Raw genomic sequence first — 16,461 nt, forward strand, 5'->3', positions numbered from 1 at the left:
AGATAACTCCATTATTGTAATTTATCAAGTTTTTCAAAATCACAATGTCACCTAATCGCCGTTAGAATTAAACTTTTAGATCCAAGAATCATTATCCTTTTTTAATATTATGATAATTTAGATATATAATGCTCTATGATATAGAGAAACTAAGGGCCCGTTTGACATGCACTTTGTTTTAGGCATTTTATTTTTGGCTAAAACAAAAACATTGTTTTTGCTGTATGAATGCCTTGGAAAAAAATCGGAAACACGTTTGGGAACGATATTTTGTTGTAGAACTGTCGAAAATGAAAACATACATAGGTATAGTTTTAGGCCATGAGCAGTTGTCAAAATAAGAACAAATAACTTTTTAATGTTTTAGTTTTGAATTGCTGTTCACAAAGTGTTTTAGCACTGTATAAAATAAAATAAAGTCGCACTAAATATGCTTTTGTTGTCAAAATTAATAATGTAATAGCTCAAAAATAAAAACAGCAAAAATAAAAAACGCATGTCAAACGGGACTAAAAGCCAAAGCTCTCCGGTCAATTTTGATGCTTCATGGTCCATGGCTTTTTCATGTTCTTAAATTGTGATTTTAGCCTTTTTCGGTAAGAGTTTTCGTTCTAAATGGCAAAATAGGAGAAGGGGCCGGGTGAGGAAATGCACTAACACAATTATTATTGTGAAGTAGATGGATTGTTCATTCCACTCCTTAAAAACCTATAGATACATTAATGAACATTAACAATATATATATATATATATATATGCATGCGGATAATTAAGGATTCTCTGCTTGGAAAATCTCAAATTTTTTATAAGTTGAATTTTTCTGTATCGACGTGTGTACTTTTATTTAAATTCACAATGTACAGTATGTCACATCATATTCTGAGCTAATTTATTCATAAATAATTGAGAAAAGAGAAATATAAGTATAATATGATTCACTATAATTCGACGAGTAATTAAAAGTAGTGAAGCACTTATCTTTCGAGTTCACTGCCGGGATCTAAGGGGGGATTGAGCAGGCTCAGCCTTACCTAGCCCAGCCCAAAAAAATAATTTATTACTACTACTATTAGGCCATCTAAACAAGCCCAACCCAAGTCAGCTAACACCCAAAGCCAAACAAGCCCTAGTCTGGTAGTGTGATAAGAAATCAGAAATTCCAAACCTAAAAGCAGGGCCTCAGACGACACAATTTAAGTTGGGGCAAGTTTTTCAGACGACACAATCTGCTTCGACACTCCGCAGGACGCAGCCTCCGCTATCCCCGCAGGCGCAGGTGACACCGTGACAAGGTATGTTCATCCTCTCTCTCTCTCTCCTTTTGCATGAATCGATCTTTCTTTGAAATATTAAGGGTTTATATATATATATATATATATATATATATATTATTTTTATACGAAGATACATACCACCATCATTGATGTTATTTGAAGTTGGCTCAGCTAGAATTTCAATTAATAATACTGTCAAACTGTCAAAGCACTTGCCATCAGAATGTACAAACACATGGAAATCAAGAGCAGGTTTTAACAGAACAAAAGTTAATGGTTCTTTCTATTAATTTGCACAGGTCTTCTGATGGCTCTGGCTATGCTGGTTATACGGAGTAGTTTAAATTTTCTTTGCAACTCCAATTTATGTATGATGGCGCCAGCTATGCTGGCTGCTTAATTAAGGGTCGATTACCATTGTTAAATTTCTTTTTTTTTTTTTTCTTTATTCTAGAGCATTAGTACTCAACATTCAGCAATTAAATGGGATGTTTCATAATTTCATTGTGCATTTTTTAAATGTGTATCTCCGGATATGTTGTAATTTGCGGTGGATGGGAGGGGCTAAATTCTAAAATGGGTTGGTTGATTTCAGAATCCAGAGACAATAAAGATGGTCCGAATGGAGATCATGGAAAGGCTGGAGGGATGCTTTGACTGAGAACTTGAGGTTGTTGATTTGTCAGGTTTTGTATTCTCAAGCACATACAGGTACCATTTCCTCAACTAATTTAGTTTACTGATTAAAATTCCTCAAATTTGGAGGAGTATTTGAATATTTGATTTTCTCATTCTATTTTTATTGATAAATGCTTATATCTAGTGTAAGTTGCTAGGAGGAATAATAGCAATTTAGTTTGATTTTGTATTTTTAATTTAACTCATTCTTTAATTTTATTAGGGTTAAAATAACAATGAATAACAATAACAATGAAGAGGTTTTTTGAAGAATCGAATGCGGCTTAAAGCAAGTATTGAAATCGTTCGCTTTCTAGCATTGCAAGGAATTGGGTTTAGAGGCCATGAAGAAAGTTGAAGTTCATTAAATCGGGGGAATTTTATTGAAGTGTTAAAGTACAAAGCAGAAGGAAATGATGAAATCTCAAGCATTATCTTAGACAATGCTCCGCAAAATGCCCAATACATTGCTCCATCGATTCAAAAGGAGATTCTTCATATTCTTGCAAACAGAGTGAGAAAACTTATTTGTGATGAAATTGCGGGAGGCAAATATTGTATTCTTGTTGATGAAGCACAAGATGAGTCTGAAACGGAGCAAATGGCTCTTGTTTTACGAGATGTCAACCATAATGGTTTGCTAATGGAACGTTTTTTTGACATAGTGGGAGTTGAAAACACATTAGCGGTAACACTTAAAGATGCAATATCTGATATTCCTGTTCGGTTCGATCTTTCAATTCAAAATTTGAGAGGTCAAGGGTACGATGGTGTTAGTTATATGCGCGGAGAATGGAATGGATTACAAGCATTATTTCTTAAAGATTGCCCATTTGCTTATTATATCCATTGTTTGGCTCATCAATTACAACTAGCATTAGTTGCTGCAGCTAAAGATGAGCCAAATATTTGGCAATTCTTCTCTCACCTGACTTGTATTGTCAATCTTGTTGCTTCATCTCCCAAGCATCTTGGTGAATTAGAATCTTTTCAAAGGGATGAGATTGCACGGATGTTGAGCACAGGTGAACATCAATCTGGTAAAGGGGCTAATCTAATTGGCACCTTGCATCGAGCAGGAGCTACTCGATGGAGCTCACATTATGATTCTGTGAGAAACTTGATTGATATGTATACTGCATCCTGTAAAGTTGTTGAAAATCTTAGAAAGGGTGGGCAAAATCAAGAGATTCGTGGGCAAGCTTCAGGTGTTTACAAGGCAATGAGAAGCTTTGAATTCCTATTTATTTTGCACTTAATGGATAACATTATGGGATTCACTAACGTACTTTGTCAGACCTTGCAACGCAAATCTCAAGACATTCTAAATGTTTTGAAATTAGTCCCAACAACCAAAACTCTCCTTCAAAAATTCAGACAAGATGATTGGGATATTTTTCTTGCAAATGTGGTGTCATTTTGCAATTGACATAACATTGATATACCTGATTTGAGTTCTCCTTATGTAAAGGATACGGGTCATCATTGTCAGCAACAAGATTATATTACAGTTGAGCACCATTATCACTTTGAGATTTTCAACTCTACAATAGATTTACAATTGATGGAGTTAGAACATAGATTCAACAACGAAGTAATGGAACTTCTTACTCTTAGCTCGGCTTTGGATCCTAGTGATTCTTTTAAATCTTTTAATGTGGAAAAGATATGCAATCTTGCTGAGAAATTCTATCCTTAGGACTTCACTAGTCAAGATGTTAAACAATTGAAGTTTCAGTTGATGCATTATCAACTTGATGTAACTAGTGATCTTGAGTTTCAGAATATTTCTTCTCTTACTGATTTATGTAGGGAAGTAGTTCTAAAAAGAAAGTTCGAGTACTACCCTTTGGTTGACAGATTGATCCGTCTTGTGCTGACTCTTCCTATTTTTACAACTACGGAGAGAGAATTTTCAGGCATGAGACGTGTTAAAACAGCGATGCGTAGCATGATAGGAGATGAATTTCTTGCCGACTGCATGATTATCAACCTTGAACGGGACCTTCTTTGGAAAATTGACTTTGAGACTATTATCAACGAATTTGAGTCTTTAAAGACTCGTCGAGCACAACTTAAATAGATATTTTGTAATCTTTGAATTCAAATATTTATCTATTATGTTATAAACTTTTTTTTTTCTTTAAGAAATTGTGTTATTAAATTTATGTTTACTATTAGTCCACGCCCATTGACAATTCCTGAATCCGTTCTTGTTCGAGTTAAATCCTATCCTCCAAATACCAGACTATTTTCTTAGGATATACTACATAATTATCTAATATTCATACATAATTGATTGAAGTTTGAAAGAAGTCGAATCCAGAAGTTGATATAAAAGTAAACCAGAACTTTTGTCCGGCAAAGAATCAGTAAAAAGTATATATTAATCATGCCAACTAAATTTTATTGGTCAATTAACATGAAATTCATGGCACATTGCGTTCATATTAATAATTTCAATTCCTAAAGACCAGACTGATTGATCCAGACACAAACATACATTCCACGATTGTATATATATATTGGAATGTCAATATTTTCATTACATACTCCATGCAATATTAATAATTTCAATTCCTAAAGACCAGACTAATTAATCCAGACACAAACATACAGTCCACGATTGTCTCATTTCTTGGATGGGACGGACGGTGGGGGCATATATAGGTGTGACTATATATATATATATATATATATATTGGAATGTCAATATTTTCATTACATACTCCATGCCACTTAGTTGATAGATTTGACATTGTATTCTCCAACTTCATGCCTTCGAAATTGGCAGATTTTTTATCATGAATATGCATGCGTCTTCTGTCGTTTTATGTTCGTGAAACATTCCTTCATTTTATTTTGTGTGTGTTTTTTCTATTTTTTTTTTAAATAAAAATAAATACTCACAAAAATCTCCACAAAAGTATGTTCAGACCCGAATCACTCACGTTTTTTTTAGTGGAAGGGGAGAAATTATAGTAACTAAACTAATCATCGATTGGAATTTGTTTGGGTTGGTTGGAGCAATGCATAGAAGATCGAGTAACTCATTTGATATTTTTTGTACTTCGGGTAAAATTAATGAGAACTAAGAAGAAAAAGAGTCTTTAGCGATTTTTTTCCCTGTCTTTAAAAACAATTTGTAGATTTTCTTTTCTATCTTTAAAAACAATTTGTAGATTTCTGTTTTTACTATTCTTGAAGTCTTGCTTTGTAACCGTACTCCTAATTTGAATGCTGCGTGTATTGTGGGATCGATACACGTGTTCTAAAAAAAAGAAAAAAAATTAAGTAAAATATATATATACCAGTAATTGATCACTGTACATTAAACATGATGATCAAATTACTGTCATTAATGCCCATTTTTAGATGGTGACAGAATTTGTGCACAACTGTAAATACTTTACTTGGTTGATATTTGTGTACACTCGCTTTGAAATTTTTATATAACTATAATTTTTGGACTCTAAATGCGTATATGGATTATTAAAAATAATTTTAAAAAATTAATAATATAATAGAAAAAATTATCATTTGTGATATATATACATATATATAATTCATGTGACTAAACTTATTAATATGTGATTAAGGCAACCCCTGATAAATGAAAATAACTCCATTATTGTAATTTTCGGAGTTTCTTAAAGAACTATGCCACCTAATCTCTCGGTTAGAATTAGACTTTTAGGTTCAAGAATCATTATTCTTTTTCAAATATTCTAATAATTTAGATATATAATGTTGTACTCGGTCAATGTTAATGCATGGTCTGTGGCTTTTTAATGTTCTTAAATTGTTCTTTTAGCCTTTTTGGTTAGAGTTTTCGTTCTAAATAGCAAATTAGGAGAAGGGGGTGAGGAAATGCACTAACACAATCATTATTGTGAAGTAATTTGGATTGCTCATTCCACTCCTTAAAAACCTATAGATACATTAATGAACATCAACACAAATCTAAGCTTCTTGTACCAATTAATACATAGATCAAATCAGATATTGATCTGCATAAGTAATCCAACACCACATAGATATAGTGGCATAAATTATGTTGATCATGCATGTCGTAGGTTACGAACACTAACCAATTTCACATCATCAATCACTGGACCACATAATGAGCCAGAGTTGTCGCTCTTCATGGTGTAAAATGTGCTTAGGAACCTGACCCTGGTCCGGTTCGACACTGCTTTGAACCGAAGCTTGGCACTCTTGAACCCACCTTTGCCCTTTGATTCATAAGGGACATGAAGTGTGACCGTGCCAGCAAATGCCTCGACCACCATGGACCCCTCACATGAATTGCTAGCGTCGCCCACCGCAAATGTGAGGTCATAGACCTTGCCGGGGACCGTCTTGACCACCTGTGCAATGGCACTCTCTTTTCCTGCAACGAGCTCCACTGCTCGCTTGTCCTTTGGCACGGCAAAGTGCTCCGAATCAATGTATTTCACGGCCTTGAGAGACTCGATCATCCACCCCGGTAACGGAGAATGGTCATCCTCGATGTTGGGGGGTATTAGGACACCCCAAGATGTGTTGGGGAACAAATATGGACCTTCTTCAAAATTCCCGTTCTTCAACAAGTTGACTGCAACAAAAATGTAAATAAATTAGCTTTTGAAAGTGAAAAATCTATATAGAGTCGTAGACATATATCTTTATATAAACATAATTCATGAAGAAACAGAGAAATTCAAATTTTATTTGTGTATTGCACAAACTTGTGAACTTGGGATCAGCATGATGCCAGAGTATTTTGCATTTTAGTGGTAGAAAAAGATTTTGAGTGACCAAATAATGAACACGAGCTTGTCTTGACCTTTGGGCCTCAAAGGCCCAATAGTTCCAGTTTTAACTGGGCCATATAGGATATTAGTTCTAGGGTAGTAACAGAAGAGGGACAAATGACATGTTCAACCAATGAATATTTTTTCCCCTTGACAAACTAAGGCAATGGTGGAATCGAACACGGCACATTCATTCAGAAAGTTGGGCGCTCTAATAACTAGGTCACAGGGTAATACCCATTCAAAATGTAGATCTTAGGCGATTGAAAAAAAGAGTCGTCAATGATATCATGTCATCAATATTTCAGGAATATTAAAGTATTTTGGGATAAGGATCACCTCTGGTTCGTTTTGGAGGATTCAAAGCCTTCAATGCGACGGAATCAATAAGTGGGCCGCAAGCTGGATCTTCCTCAACACCTGGGTTATGGATCATAATCTCTATTTCTTTGGACTCAGCCAAGAAGCCCCATGAATACGAATCCCAACCATCACTGCTATACATTGTCTGCATTGGTAGCATGCCCCAATCCTTAGGCTCTGAATTCGGTGACACCGATATGTTTAGCTGCTCCTCTTGTGCACAGGTCCGAGCTGCACTGAATGTGAGGGAATAAAACATTCCATTTATGACCTTCACCTTCTGCTTTATTGACGCCTCGTTCCCAAGCCTCACCGCAAAGGCTCCTTCGGGGACTACTAGCAACATGTCTCCTTGTTTGTGACCCGATCTGATGTATTCGATGAACCCTGAAATCTCCCAATTCGGTATGCCATTGCGGTCTACCACGTTGGTGCCATTCATTTGCGATGGTTTGGGGCCGAATTCGAAGTTGCCATTGGGTAATAATCCTGAAAAAGTTCACAAAAAAATGGTACAATGAAATCAACCTCATGTAAACACTAATTTTTAGTTTAATCTTGTACATAAATATGAATTTATGCGCTTGACCATTCAATAGAGGATTATATGATCAAAATTTTATATCAAAATTCGTTTGCGATGAATTACATTTTTATCTTATTTGTCTTCACTAAAATTCCAAATCTTATATAACAATTTGAGAGAATGCTTATAATTAAAAAGAACCATCATGGTCCTTAAAAGTTCAAGGAGAACAACAATAATGTAAACAATTTACCTTAGCCTGAATGCTGTACACACACACACACACATATATATACACCGCTTGGCTTTAATTTATTTGTAAGGTACAACTATTTCCACTAGGTCATCACATGCTTTGTCTATGGACTCACATGATAAAAGGGGGAGTAGTGTTGTCTTTCCAGTATAAATATACTACTACTATATAGTTCACAAAATTTGATTGCCAAATCTCCAATAATACATTTAATTATAAATATATAAAAACTCAAAGTTCAATGGGTATAAAATGACAAGTTTTGTTAAGCTTTAATTATAATTAAAACTAACTTCACATTTTTGTGTATTGAACTTTGAAATTTTAATACACGTGTAAATGGTTTTTTTTTTTATAGCTTCCCTAAACCTTTTTTCAGTATAGATTTAGGTATATCCTATAGTGTAGTACTACGTATTATATTATGTATATAGCCTGTACCATCAATAACAATTATATGGATATTATGAATTTCCCAATGTTGGCTTGAGACAAATGAGGTTGGTGACAAAGCTAGACGTAAGCTACCACTTCATTGAATGTGCAATTAATTGGATAAGTTAATGCAAGATAAGGATCAATCTCTTTTTATTTTTTGTTTTTTGGTTTATTTTATTTTATTTAAATAATAATAAAAAATTGGTCCAGATGAGCATAAATTAAACAGGACCATCTATTATTCTATAGCTAATAGTCCATTGACCACCCACAACATTGGGTGTGGTGATCAACTGTCTAGTATTGTACAGCTGAGGTTTGCCCATTTGTATTAGGGATTTAAATTTCATATTTACACTTGTCCAACAACCTTATAAGCTAAAATAAATACAGATCTAGAATGTTGGTATAAAATGACTTAGTTTGTTGTAACGACTCACTCCATCACATGGTATGATATTGTTCGTTTTAGGCCTGAGTCCGCACAGTTTTGCTCTTGGGTTTCATCCCAAAAGGCCTCATAACAATTGGAGATGACACACTTATATATAAGCACTTCACCTTTCCTCTACCCAGACGATGTGTGACTGTGCACCTATAACTCGTCAGTGTGATAACCTGACAGTGTTTCTCGCACCCGCCCACAAGACCATCACAATCCACCCCTCCTTAGAGGTTCGACGTCCCCGTCGCAACACAACTCAACCAACAAAACTTCTTTTAAACTACTTAGAAATTTTTTAATTTGTTCAACATTAGCTTTTATACCAATGGGAAAATGCAAAGATATAACAAGGGTCTAGTGCAAAAAACACTCTTAATATATGTATATAGTGCATGTCACATCTTTTACGTGTAAAAAAATATCCCTAAAGTTTTAATTTGGTCCAAATAAGGCCATCTGACAAATTTAAACCCTAAGTTAACTAAATTACTCTTATTGAACCATTTTATAAAATATATAAAAATAAATAATTTTGTAAAATGATCGAAAAGTATTAGAGGATGTCCCCTTTTGCAAAAAACACCCCTAAAGTTTTAATCTGGTGCAAATAGGTCCCTTTGACAAATTTAAACCCTAAATTGACTAAATTACTCTTACTAAATCATTTTATAAAATATATAAAAATAAATAATTTTATAAAATGATAAAAAATGACACTATTGGAGGACGCTGGCAACGAACACGTAAAGATAAAAATATAAAATAAAAATAAAAGTATAAAACAAAAGTAAAGATAAAATTAGAAAATAAAAAAACAAAAATAAGGTGCAAATTAAAGAAAACAAAATTTTCCAAACTTCGAAAACCAGTACACACTGATATCGGGAATTATTTATTTATTTTTTTGTTTAACAGTGTTGGTACGAAAAATAAATAAAATAAAGAAAAAAAAAATTTAGAAAAGAGTAAACTGAAATCTCAAAAAATTCGAATCATTGTTCCACAAATTCTCAAAATTTAAAAAAAAAAAAAATGTTTAGAAACATTTATAGAGAAAAAAGTTTTCAAAAAATATATATATATAAGGTAATGTGTACATAACACCCAATACTATGAGATTAGTAGCATATATACCCTATGGCATTTTTTGAAGAGTAAAAAGGTAAAACGGTTATTACAACATTAATTTATGCTAAATGGGGTATTTTTGCACAATACACTTTTTCAAATAAGGAGTAAAAACGCTACATGGAGTATACTTTAGGCTGTTTTCTGTACTTATTCCTATAAATAAATATATATATATATATATATATATATATATATATGTATATGACTCAATCAGCTAAGAGAATGGAGGCATATATAGAACTGTAAATAACCTTGAACTAATTAATACTGTTGAGATATTAAAAATAAAATAAAAAATCCAATAACAATATTTCAACAGAATTCAGCATTCATATATAGGAAATGTACTTTAACCCAAATTTAATAAAAGATCTGAAAGCTAAAACACTAGCCATCTTGTCTAAAACTGTAAAATACCTATATGTTAAATATGTCACGTATTTTTACATTTTTGTATAATTGTATTTATATAGTACATATATATATATATATAAATGTATGAATACAAAAACACAGCAAATATAAAAGCTTGGAAAAGGTTTGACCAAAAAGTGAGAGAAGCTTACCGTCAGTGAGGGATGAGACGAGATGGCAGGTTGCACAAAGTAGCAGTAACAGTCCGGCGAACCTCAACATTGTGCCGGGAAGAGAGAGATATAATGTACTAGTATTTGTTTGCGTCGAAATCACACGGCTTGGCAATGGGTTTTATGTATTTCTGTTCATGAGAAGGCCCCTTAGTTTTGAATAAACAACAGAAATGCCACTACAACTGTCGTTACCAACCAATATCTAATTAACCACAATGTCTGCTAGTGCTAGCAAACTCTTTTTGTCCAAAACTGAGTTGATTTTCTATTACAATTTACACATGTATTATTTAAGATAATGAGGGATAATAGTAAATATAATTGAAATTTCTTGAATTAAGTGCAATTATTGATGCGTATTGAATTTATTTTAAGCAACCTGAAATGACCTAAACAGCCCTCCACCTCTTCATACTCAGAATATAGCATGAAGTTATTCCGGTGAACTGGTCGTGGAGGATAAAAACAAGCCATTCAAAGGCACATGGTTTTCTTGACAAACAGCTGCACTGTCGGGACTAGGGGTATTTTTGACATTTGAAGGTTTAATTTTCACTTGAACATCATATAATCTTCCATTAAGAACCTTTTTTGTAGGATGTCTTTTCCTTCCTGTAATATATATATATAGTATAGACATTTACAAACACATGTAATGGACTAAAATGACGAAATTGACCCCAATATTTCTGGTATTCGCTGGGCACATGCTCTTTGATATAAATAAATGTTGTTCAGATCTTCTAGGAGAACCAATGTGATTTGAGTCTCGAGATCTGTAGGTAAAATGACGAAATTACCCTCGAACTATTTGAATATTACTTGTCATCAGATTTTAAATGGATTCTTCTCATCCATAGATGGTGGAGGTGCCAACCAAAAAACATCAGAATCGTCAATCAGAGAATTGAAGGTAAAAAAAAAAAAGTGACATTCAACATCTGATTGTAAGCAACCCATGTGATCCAGTATAAGTTCAATTTCTTAATGTAATACTCATCTGCCTAGTTAAATACTTGCATATAATTTCAATCCTATTGTCCCTTTTTGGTCGGCAATAATTCCTATTACTTTAACACAGATATGAGCAACAAAGGGGTCAAATTAGATATACTGTATACGTGCATCTGTATATGCAATTATATCTGTATATATATATAGATACACGTATGGTAGAGTGCTGTCAACGTTGGGATGTTTTAAAAGTTTTTTACTGTATGTTAGTGGGTCCCTTGTGTTAATTGTATACTGAATGAGACAACGTTAGACTGAAGAGTTTCACGGTAGTTGATGGGGTATTTGTTGCACATTCATGAGGCTGGATGAGACATCATTGAATTGAATTGAATAGATGATGCTTGATGGACCACACTGTAGTTCTTGAACGTGCCCAAGTACTTCATAGACAAGTGAGATTGAAGTTGGAATTAGTCTAATTTTTTATTATTTTTTTGCTATGAGATAAAAGAAAATAAATGAAATAATAACAATAATTCCTATTAATGGATAGATAGGAGAAAAAAAAAATGATAGTATTTTTGTTTCGACATGATAGATGGAAGAAAAAAAACAGAAAAGAGGTGTCAACGATGAAAAAACTATCATGCCCTATCAAATAGATGGGATATGAGGGGAGTAATAGTTTTTTCCTTTTAATTGTTAAGGACAGTTTCAAAATTTTGAAAATATTAAACACTATCTTTTCTCTCTTTATCTCATTTTTTGAGATATAGGATATGAGGGATAAGGAAGCATAGCTATCTTTCCTTATCATTTATTTTCTCTCATCTTAAACCACCCAAACACAATCTACCTTATCCTTGATTTTCGTTTCCTCATTATCCCTCCAAATCTCTCAATCCAGACATACCCTTATGCTACGTTTGGTGTGTTAGAATGGAATGAAAAGTAAGTGAGAATTGAATGAGAATTGGAATGGATTGGAATGGCCATTCTTATTTTATTATTTGGTTGTAAATATGAAAGGTGTAGGAATGAAATGATAATAACCATTCTAGTATTTGGTTATAAATATGAAATGTGTAGGAATGAAATGATAATAACCATTCTAGTATTTGGTTGAACCAATTTAAAATTTAGAATAGAATAAATTTCAAATTGAGTTCTCCAAAATATTCCTCTTACTAATAAATAAATTAAATTAACAAAATGACATTCTTCTATAATTTTTTAAAAAATAAGTGGTGGCGGATGGTGGTAGAGGTGGAAAGTGGTAGTGGTGTAGGTGATGGTGTTGGAAGGCGGTGGTGGTGGCAATGGTGGAAGGCGGAATCGGTGGTGGTAGTGGAAGGCGGCAGTGATGTTGGTGGAAAGCGGTGGTAGTAGTGGTGTGGTGGTAGTAAAAGGAGATTGTGGTGTAGGTGACGGTGGTGAGAATCAATGGAGGTGACTGTGGTGGTGGTGGAAGGCAGTAGAAGTGGCGGTGGTGGAAGGAGGTGATGGTGGTGGTGGAAGGTAGTAGAGGTGGCGGCGGTGGAAGGGGTGGCGGTGGTGGCGATAGCGATGGCAGCAGTGGTGGTGGAAGGTAGTGGCGGTGATGGTGGTGGAAGATGGTGATGGTGGTGATAGTGGTGGTGGTGGAAGGCGTGGGTGGTGGTAGTGGTAATGGTAGTGGAAGACGGTGGCAACAGAAGGCGATGGCGGTGGTGGTGGTGAAAGGCAGTGGTGGTGGTGGTGATGAAAGGTGGTAGCAGTAGAATGTGATAGCGGTGGTGGTGGCGGTGGTGGAAGGCAGTGATGGTGAAGGTGGTGGTTGTACGTGGTGAAAGGCGATGGCGATGGTGGAATGTGGCGACGGTGGAAAAAGCTGATGGCGGTGATGGTGATGGAGGTGGCGGCGGTGGTGGTAGAAAGCGATGGGCGGTGGTGAAAGTCGATGGTGGTGGTGATGGCGGTAGAAGGTGGTGGTAGTGGTGGAAGTTGGTGGTGGTGCAAGGCAGAGGTAGTTGTGGTAGAAGGTAATGGTGGTTTTTGAACTTGGAAAATGAGGGTTTTTTGGGAAGCTGAATTTTTTTAAAAAAATTATTTGGGAATAGAATAACCATTTCAAAGGTCTAGTTGTGGAATAGATTTTCATTCACAGGAATGGAAATTACACACCAAACAAAAAAATGGTTAAAATGGACATTCGATTCATGCACACTAACGTAACATTAGAGTATTCCATAGTCTACTATTAGATACGTGAAATTGAAATATAGTCTATTACTAGACATGTGAAATTGAAATCGGTGAAATTGGTGAAAAATTTGGTTCAATTTTGTAAGTTACTTTTCTTCAATTTTATAAATTCCAATTCTAATTCTAAATCCCCAACTTCATGCAACCAAATATAGCCGAAGGTATTTTTTATGCTCTCGATTATGATTGCAAAATGAGCCGATCCAAGCTTTAGTATCAGTAGACTTTTTTGAATAAGCTAAACTTAGTTTTTACAAGTCTTTTTAAAGTAAATGTTCTGTATTTTCACTAATCGTTTTTTCTTAGAACAATTCTATCCGTTCTTATTTTGAATATAATATATCATCAAACACGCATATGCTTCCTAATAGCAATTTTGTGTCAACCCTACTTATAATTTTTTTCTTGTTTTTTTCCCCCCTCAATACAGTAGCAACATCAAGCGGGCCATTAACAAATCCAAGTTTTGACATGATTTCAACGGCTGAGATTGAGTCTTTTAGATATTGCTGTTGGGCTAAGAGTTAAAATATTGGACCAAGAGATCAGAGAAGGGCTCAAAACTTACATGATATGGGCTGAACCTTTTAAAAATATGGGCCTTTTTAAATATACGAGCTTATTCGCACACACAATATTCAGACGAGCTTGAAAAATAAGTCAAGCTCCAACTCGACTTGTTTAGAACGGCTAAACAATTTAGTATGTCTATGCCTAAATATCTTATTCCTAACCCTAGTAAAAAGAGATCAGATTATGTGGGACGAGTCTCTCAAACTCATTTTTTGTCAAAAGGGCCTTGAATTATTTGAGAACTCATTGTCCAAATGAAAGCTCCAAAATCAATATTTGAATAATATGATATAGTATATAAATATTGAAAATATAACTATAAATAAAATATTTCAATAATATGTAAATATTATATATATCACTTTAGATAATAAATTTGTAACATACAAAATGGATTATTATTAAATTGAATAAACTATAATTTTTGTTATAGTGATTCTCAATTTCATCATTGTGTTTTGATTGATGTGGAACGAACTTCAGTTAAGGTGAAACTATGAAGAAATTTTTGTTCGATGTGAATTTATGGAGGAACACGTGAAGACCAAGTTCAAACCAAGGTGGAGATTATTGAGTTTTGTGTCTTGAATTTAGGGTGCAAGTAATGTTCTGACAAATGAACGTGTTTAAGTTATTTAAAACCATTTGAATTGGAATGAATGAAGATGGAACCATTGGACCCAGTTCAATTGGGGTTTTGAGAGCCACAATACTTGCAGAAAGAGGCTGAAGAGTTGGGAAATATTAGGTTGTTGTTTTAGAGTTGAATAATATAGTAACTCTTCGTAAGTAGGTTGGAGAATCATTATCCAACGGGAAATTAGGGTTGAAGACTATAAATAAAGATGTGTTGAGAAATGTGTAGATAGTGAAAAATGCAAGGGGTTTAAGGACAAGGGTTATAACTTGTGAGGAGCTAGGAGAATATGTATAATTCCCACCTCAAAAGAGTGACATCTGGCTGTATAATATCATATTTGATACATAATTGTAAAATCTCTCGATGTCAGCAGACTCTTGAGTGAGTTGGAGAGAGTTAATATTTATAACAATTCTAAATTAAATCAACTATAATTCATATTCAATTTATTTGGCTATCAAATTATTAAATTTGAATATTTTAATTCATATATGAATTGTCAAATCAGATTCCAATCGAATTCGAATAAAAATTATGTTTATTACCAAGTCTAATACCATAACCAAGACAGCTTAGCAAAATGATTTGCAATTAAAGCTCTGTTTGTTTGGACCTAAAATGTTTTTCTTGTGAATTTTTTTTTAAACAAAATATTTTCATGTAAAATGTTTATTTTATTTTTTATTTTCTCGTGTTTGGCAACAGTCCGTAAAATATTTTCTAGATAAGTTTTTGTGCACAATTAACTATTTATTTCTTCAATGTCCCTTACCAACATGAACAATATTCCCTAAACCATCCCCCTCCCTCATTGTTACTTTACTTTACTTTTTTTTTTTTTTTTTTTCTTTTTTCCTAGTTGGTACTCACACACATGTGTCTCTTCTGAGATTTGAACCCTTAATCTCCTTTTGGTTATTTTTTATTTTTTTAAAATTTTTATGCTAAACCATTCCTCCCTCCCCTCGTTACTTTATCTCCTCACTCTCTCCTTATAACATGCTCTCAACCCAAATCTGTTCCTCGACTAACCCAAATTTGTGTCCCTTTTTCTCTCCATCTCTTTCACTCTCCTCTCACTTATGTATACATATAGAAGGAGAAGATTGAAAATTAGATTTTTAGATTAAAAGAACTAAAAAAAATTAGTTGTTAGAGGGACATAGGAGTTCAATAAGAATATGAATGTCTCTATAGGCATAGCGACGTTGACAGGGATTCGTAAGGTAAGTCATTGAGATCTCACTTTCTAATTGCACTCCTGTTTTAAATGATATATGTATTATAGGGTCGATACACGTGTTTTTAAGAAGAAAAAAAAATTAAGAATATAAATGATTAGATGACCCAAAATAAAATGTGAAAATGACTTACGAAAACTCATTTAGGATAGAAGTCAGGCCCTATCATAATAACATTTTAAAAAGTGGGCTCCTGCTTACAAAGCCCATTAGCACCATACATAAATAAATAAATAATAATAATAACAAATAAAACAAAATAAAAATTAAGAAAAGAACCTCATCTCCACACTATATAATGACTCATGT

At 33.8% G+C, this 16,461-nt stretch overlaps 2 protein-coding genes across 2 annotated transcripts; one reads left to right on the forward strand and one right to left on the reverse strand.

Moving 5' to 3' along the window:
- The first annotated feature begins 1,183 nt into the window (after window positions 1–1,183).
- On the forward strand, window positions 1,184–4,098 carry LOC132285863 (uncharacterized). Its single transcript, XM_059788095.1, has 3 exons — window positions 1,184–1,292; window positions 1,870–1,985; window positions 2,176–4,098. Exon 3 carries the CDS (start codon window positions 2,554–2,556, stop codon window positions 3,379–3,381), a length of 828 nt encoding a protein of 275 aa, XP_059644078.1. The 5' UTR covers window positions 1,184–1,292; window positions 1,870–1,985; window positions 2,176–2,553; the 3' UTR covers window positions 3,382–4,098.
- A 1,741-nt stretch (window positions 4,099–5,839) lies between these two features.
- LOC132286892 (protein DUF642 L-GALACTONO-1,4-LACTONE-RESPONSIVE GENE 2-like) lies at window positions 5,840–10,583 on the reverse strand. The gene is made up of 3 exons (XM_059789316.1): window positions 10,474–10,583; window positions 7,088–7,600; window positions 5,840–6,549 (listed from the first exon to the last, which is right to left on the reverse strand). The coding sequence occupies exons 1-3, from the start codon at window positions 10,541–10,543 to the stop codon at window positions 6,014–6,016; spliced, it is 1,119 nt and encodes a 372-aa protein (XP_059645299.1). The 5' UTR covers window positions 10,544–10,583; the 3' UTR covers window positions 5,840–6,013.
- Between the last annotated feature and the right edge of the window lie 5,878 nt (window positions 10,584–16,461).

The sequence above is a fragment of the Cornus florida genome, unplaced genomic scaffold (assembly GCF_030987335.1).
Source record: "Cornus florida cultivar Cherokee Brave unplaced genomic scaffold, ASM3098733v1 CherokeeBrave_3.0.0_Hap2_Chr11, whole genome shotgun sequence".
NCBI lineage: Eukaryota > Viridiplantae > Streptophyta > Magnoliopsida > Cornales > Cornaceae > Cornus > Cornus florida.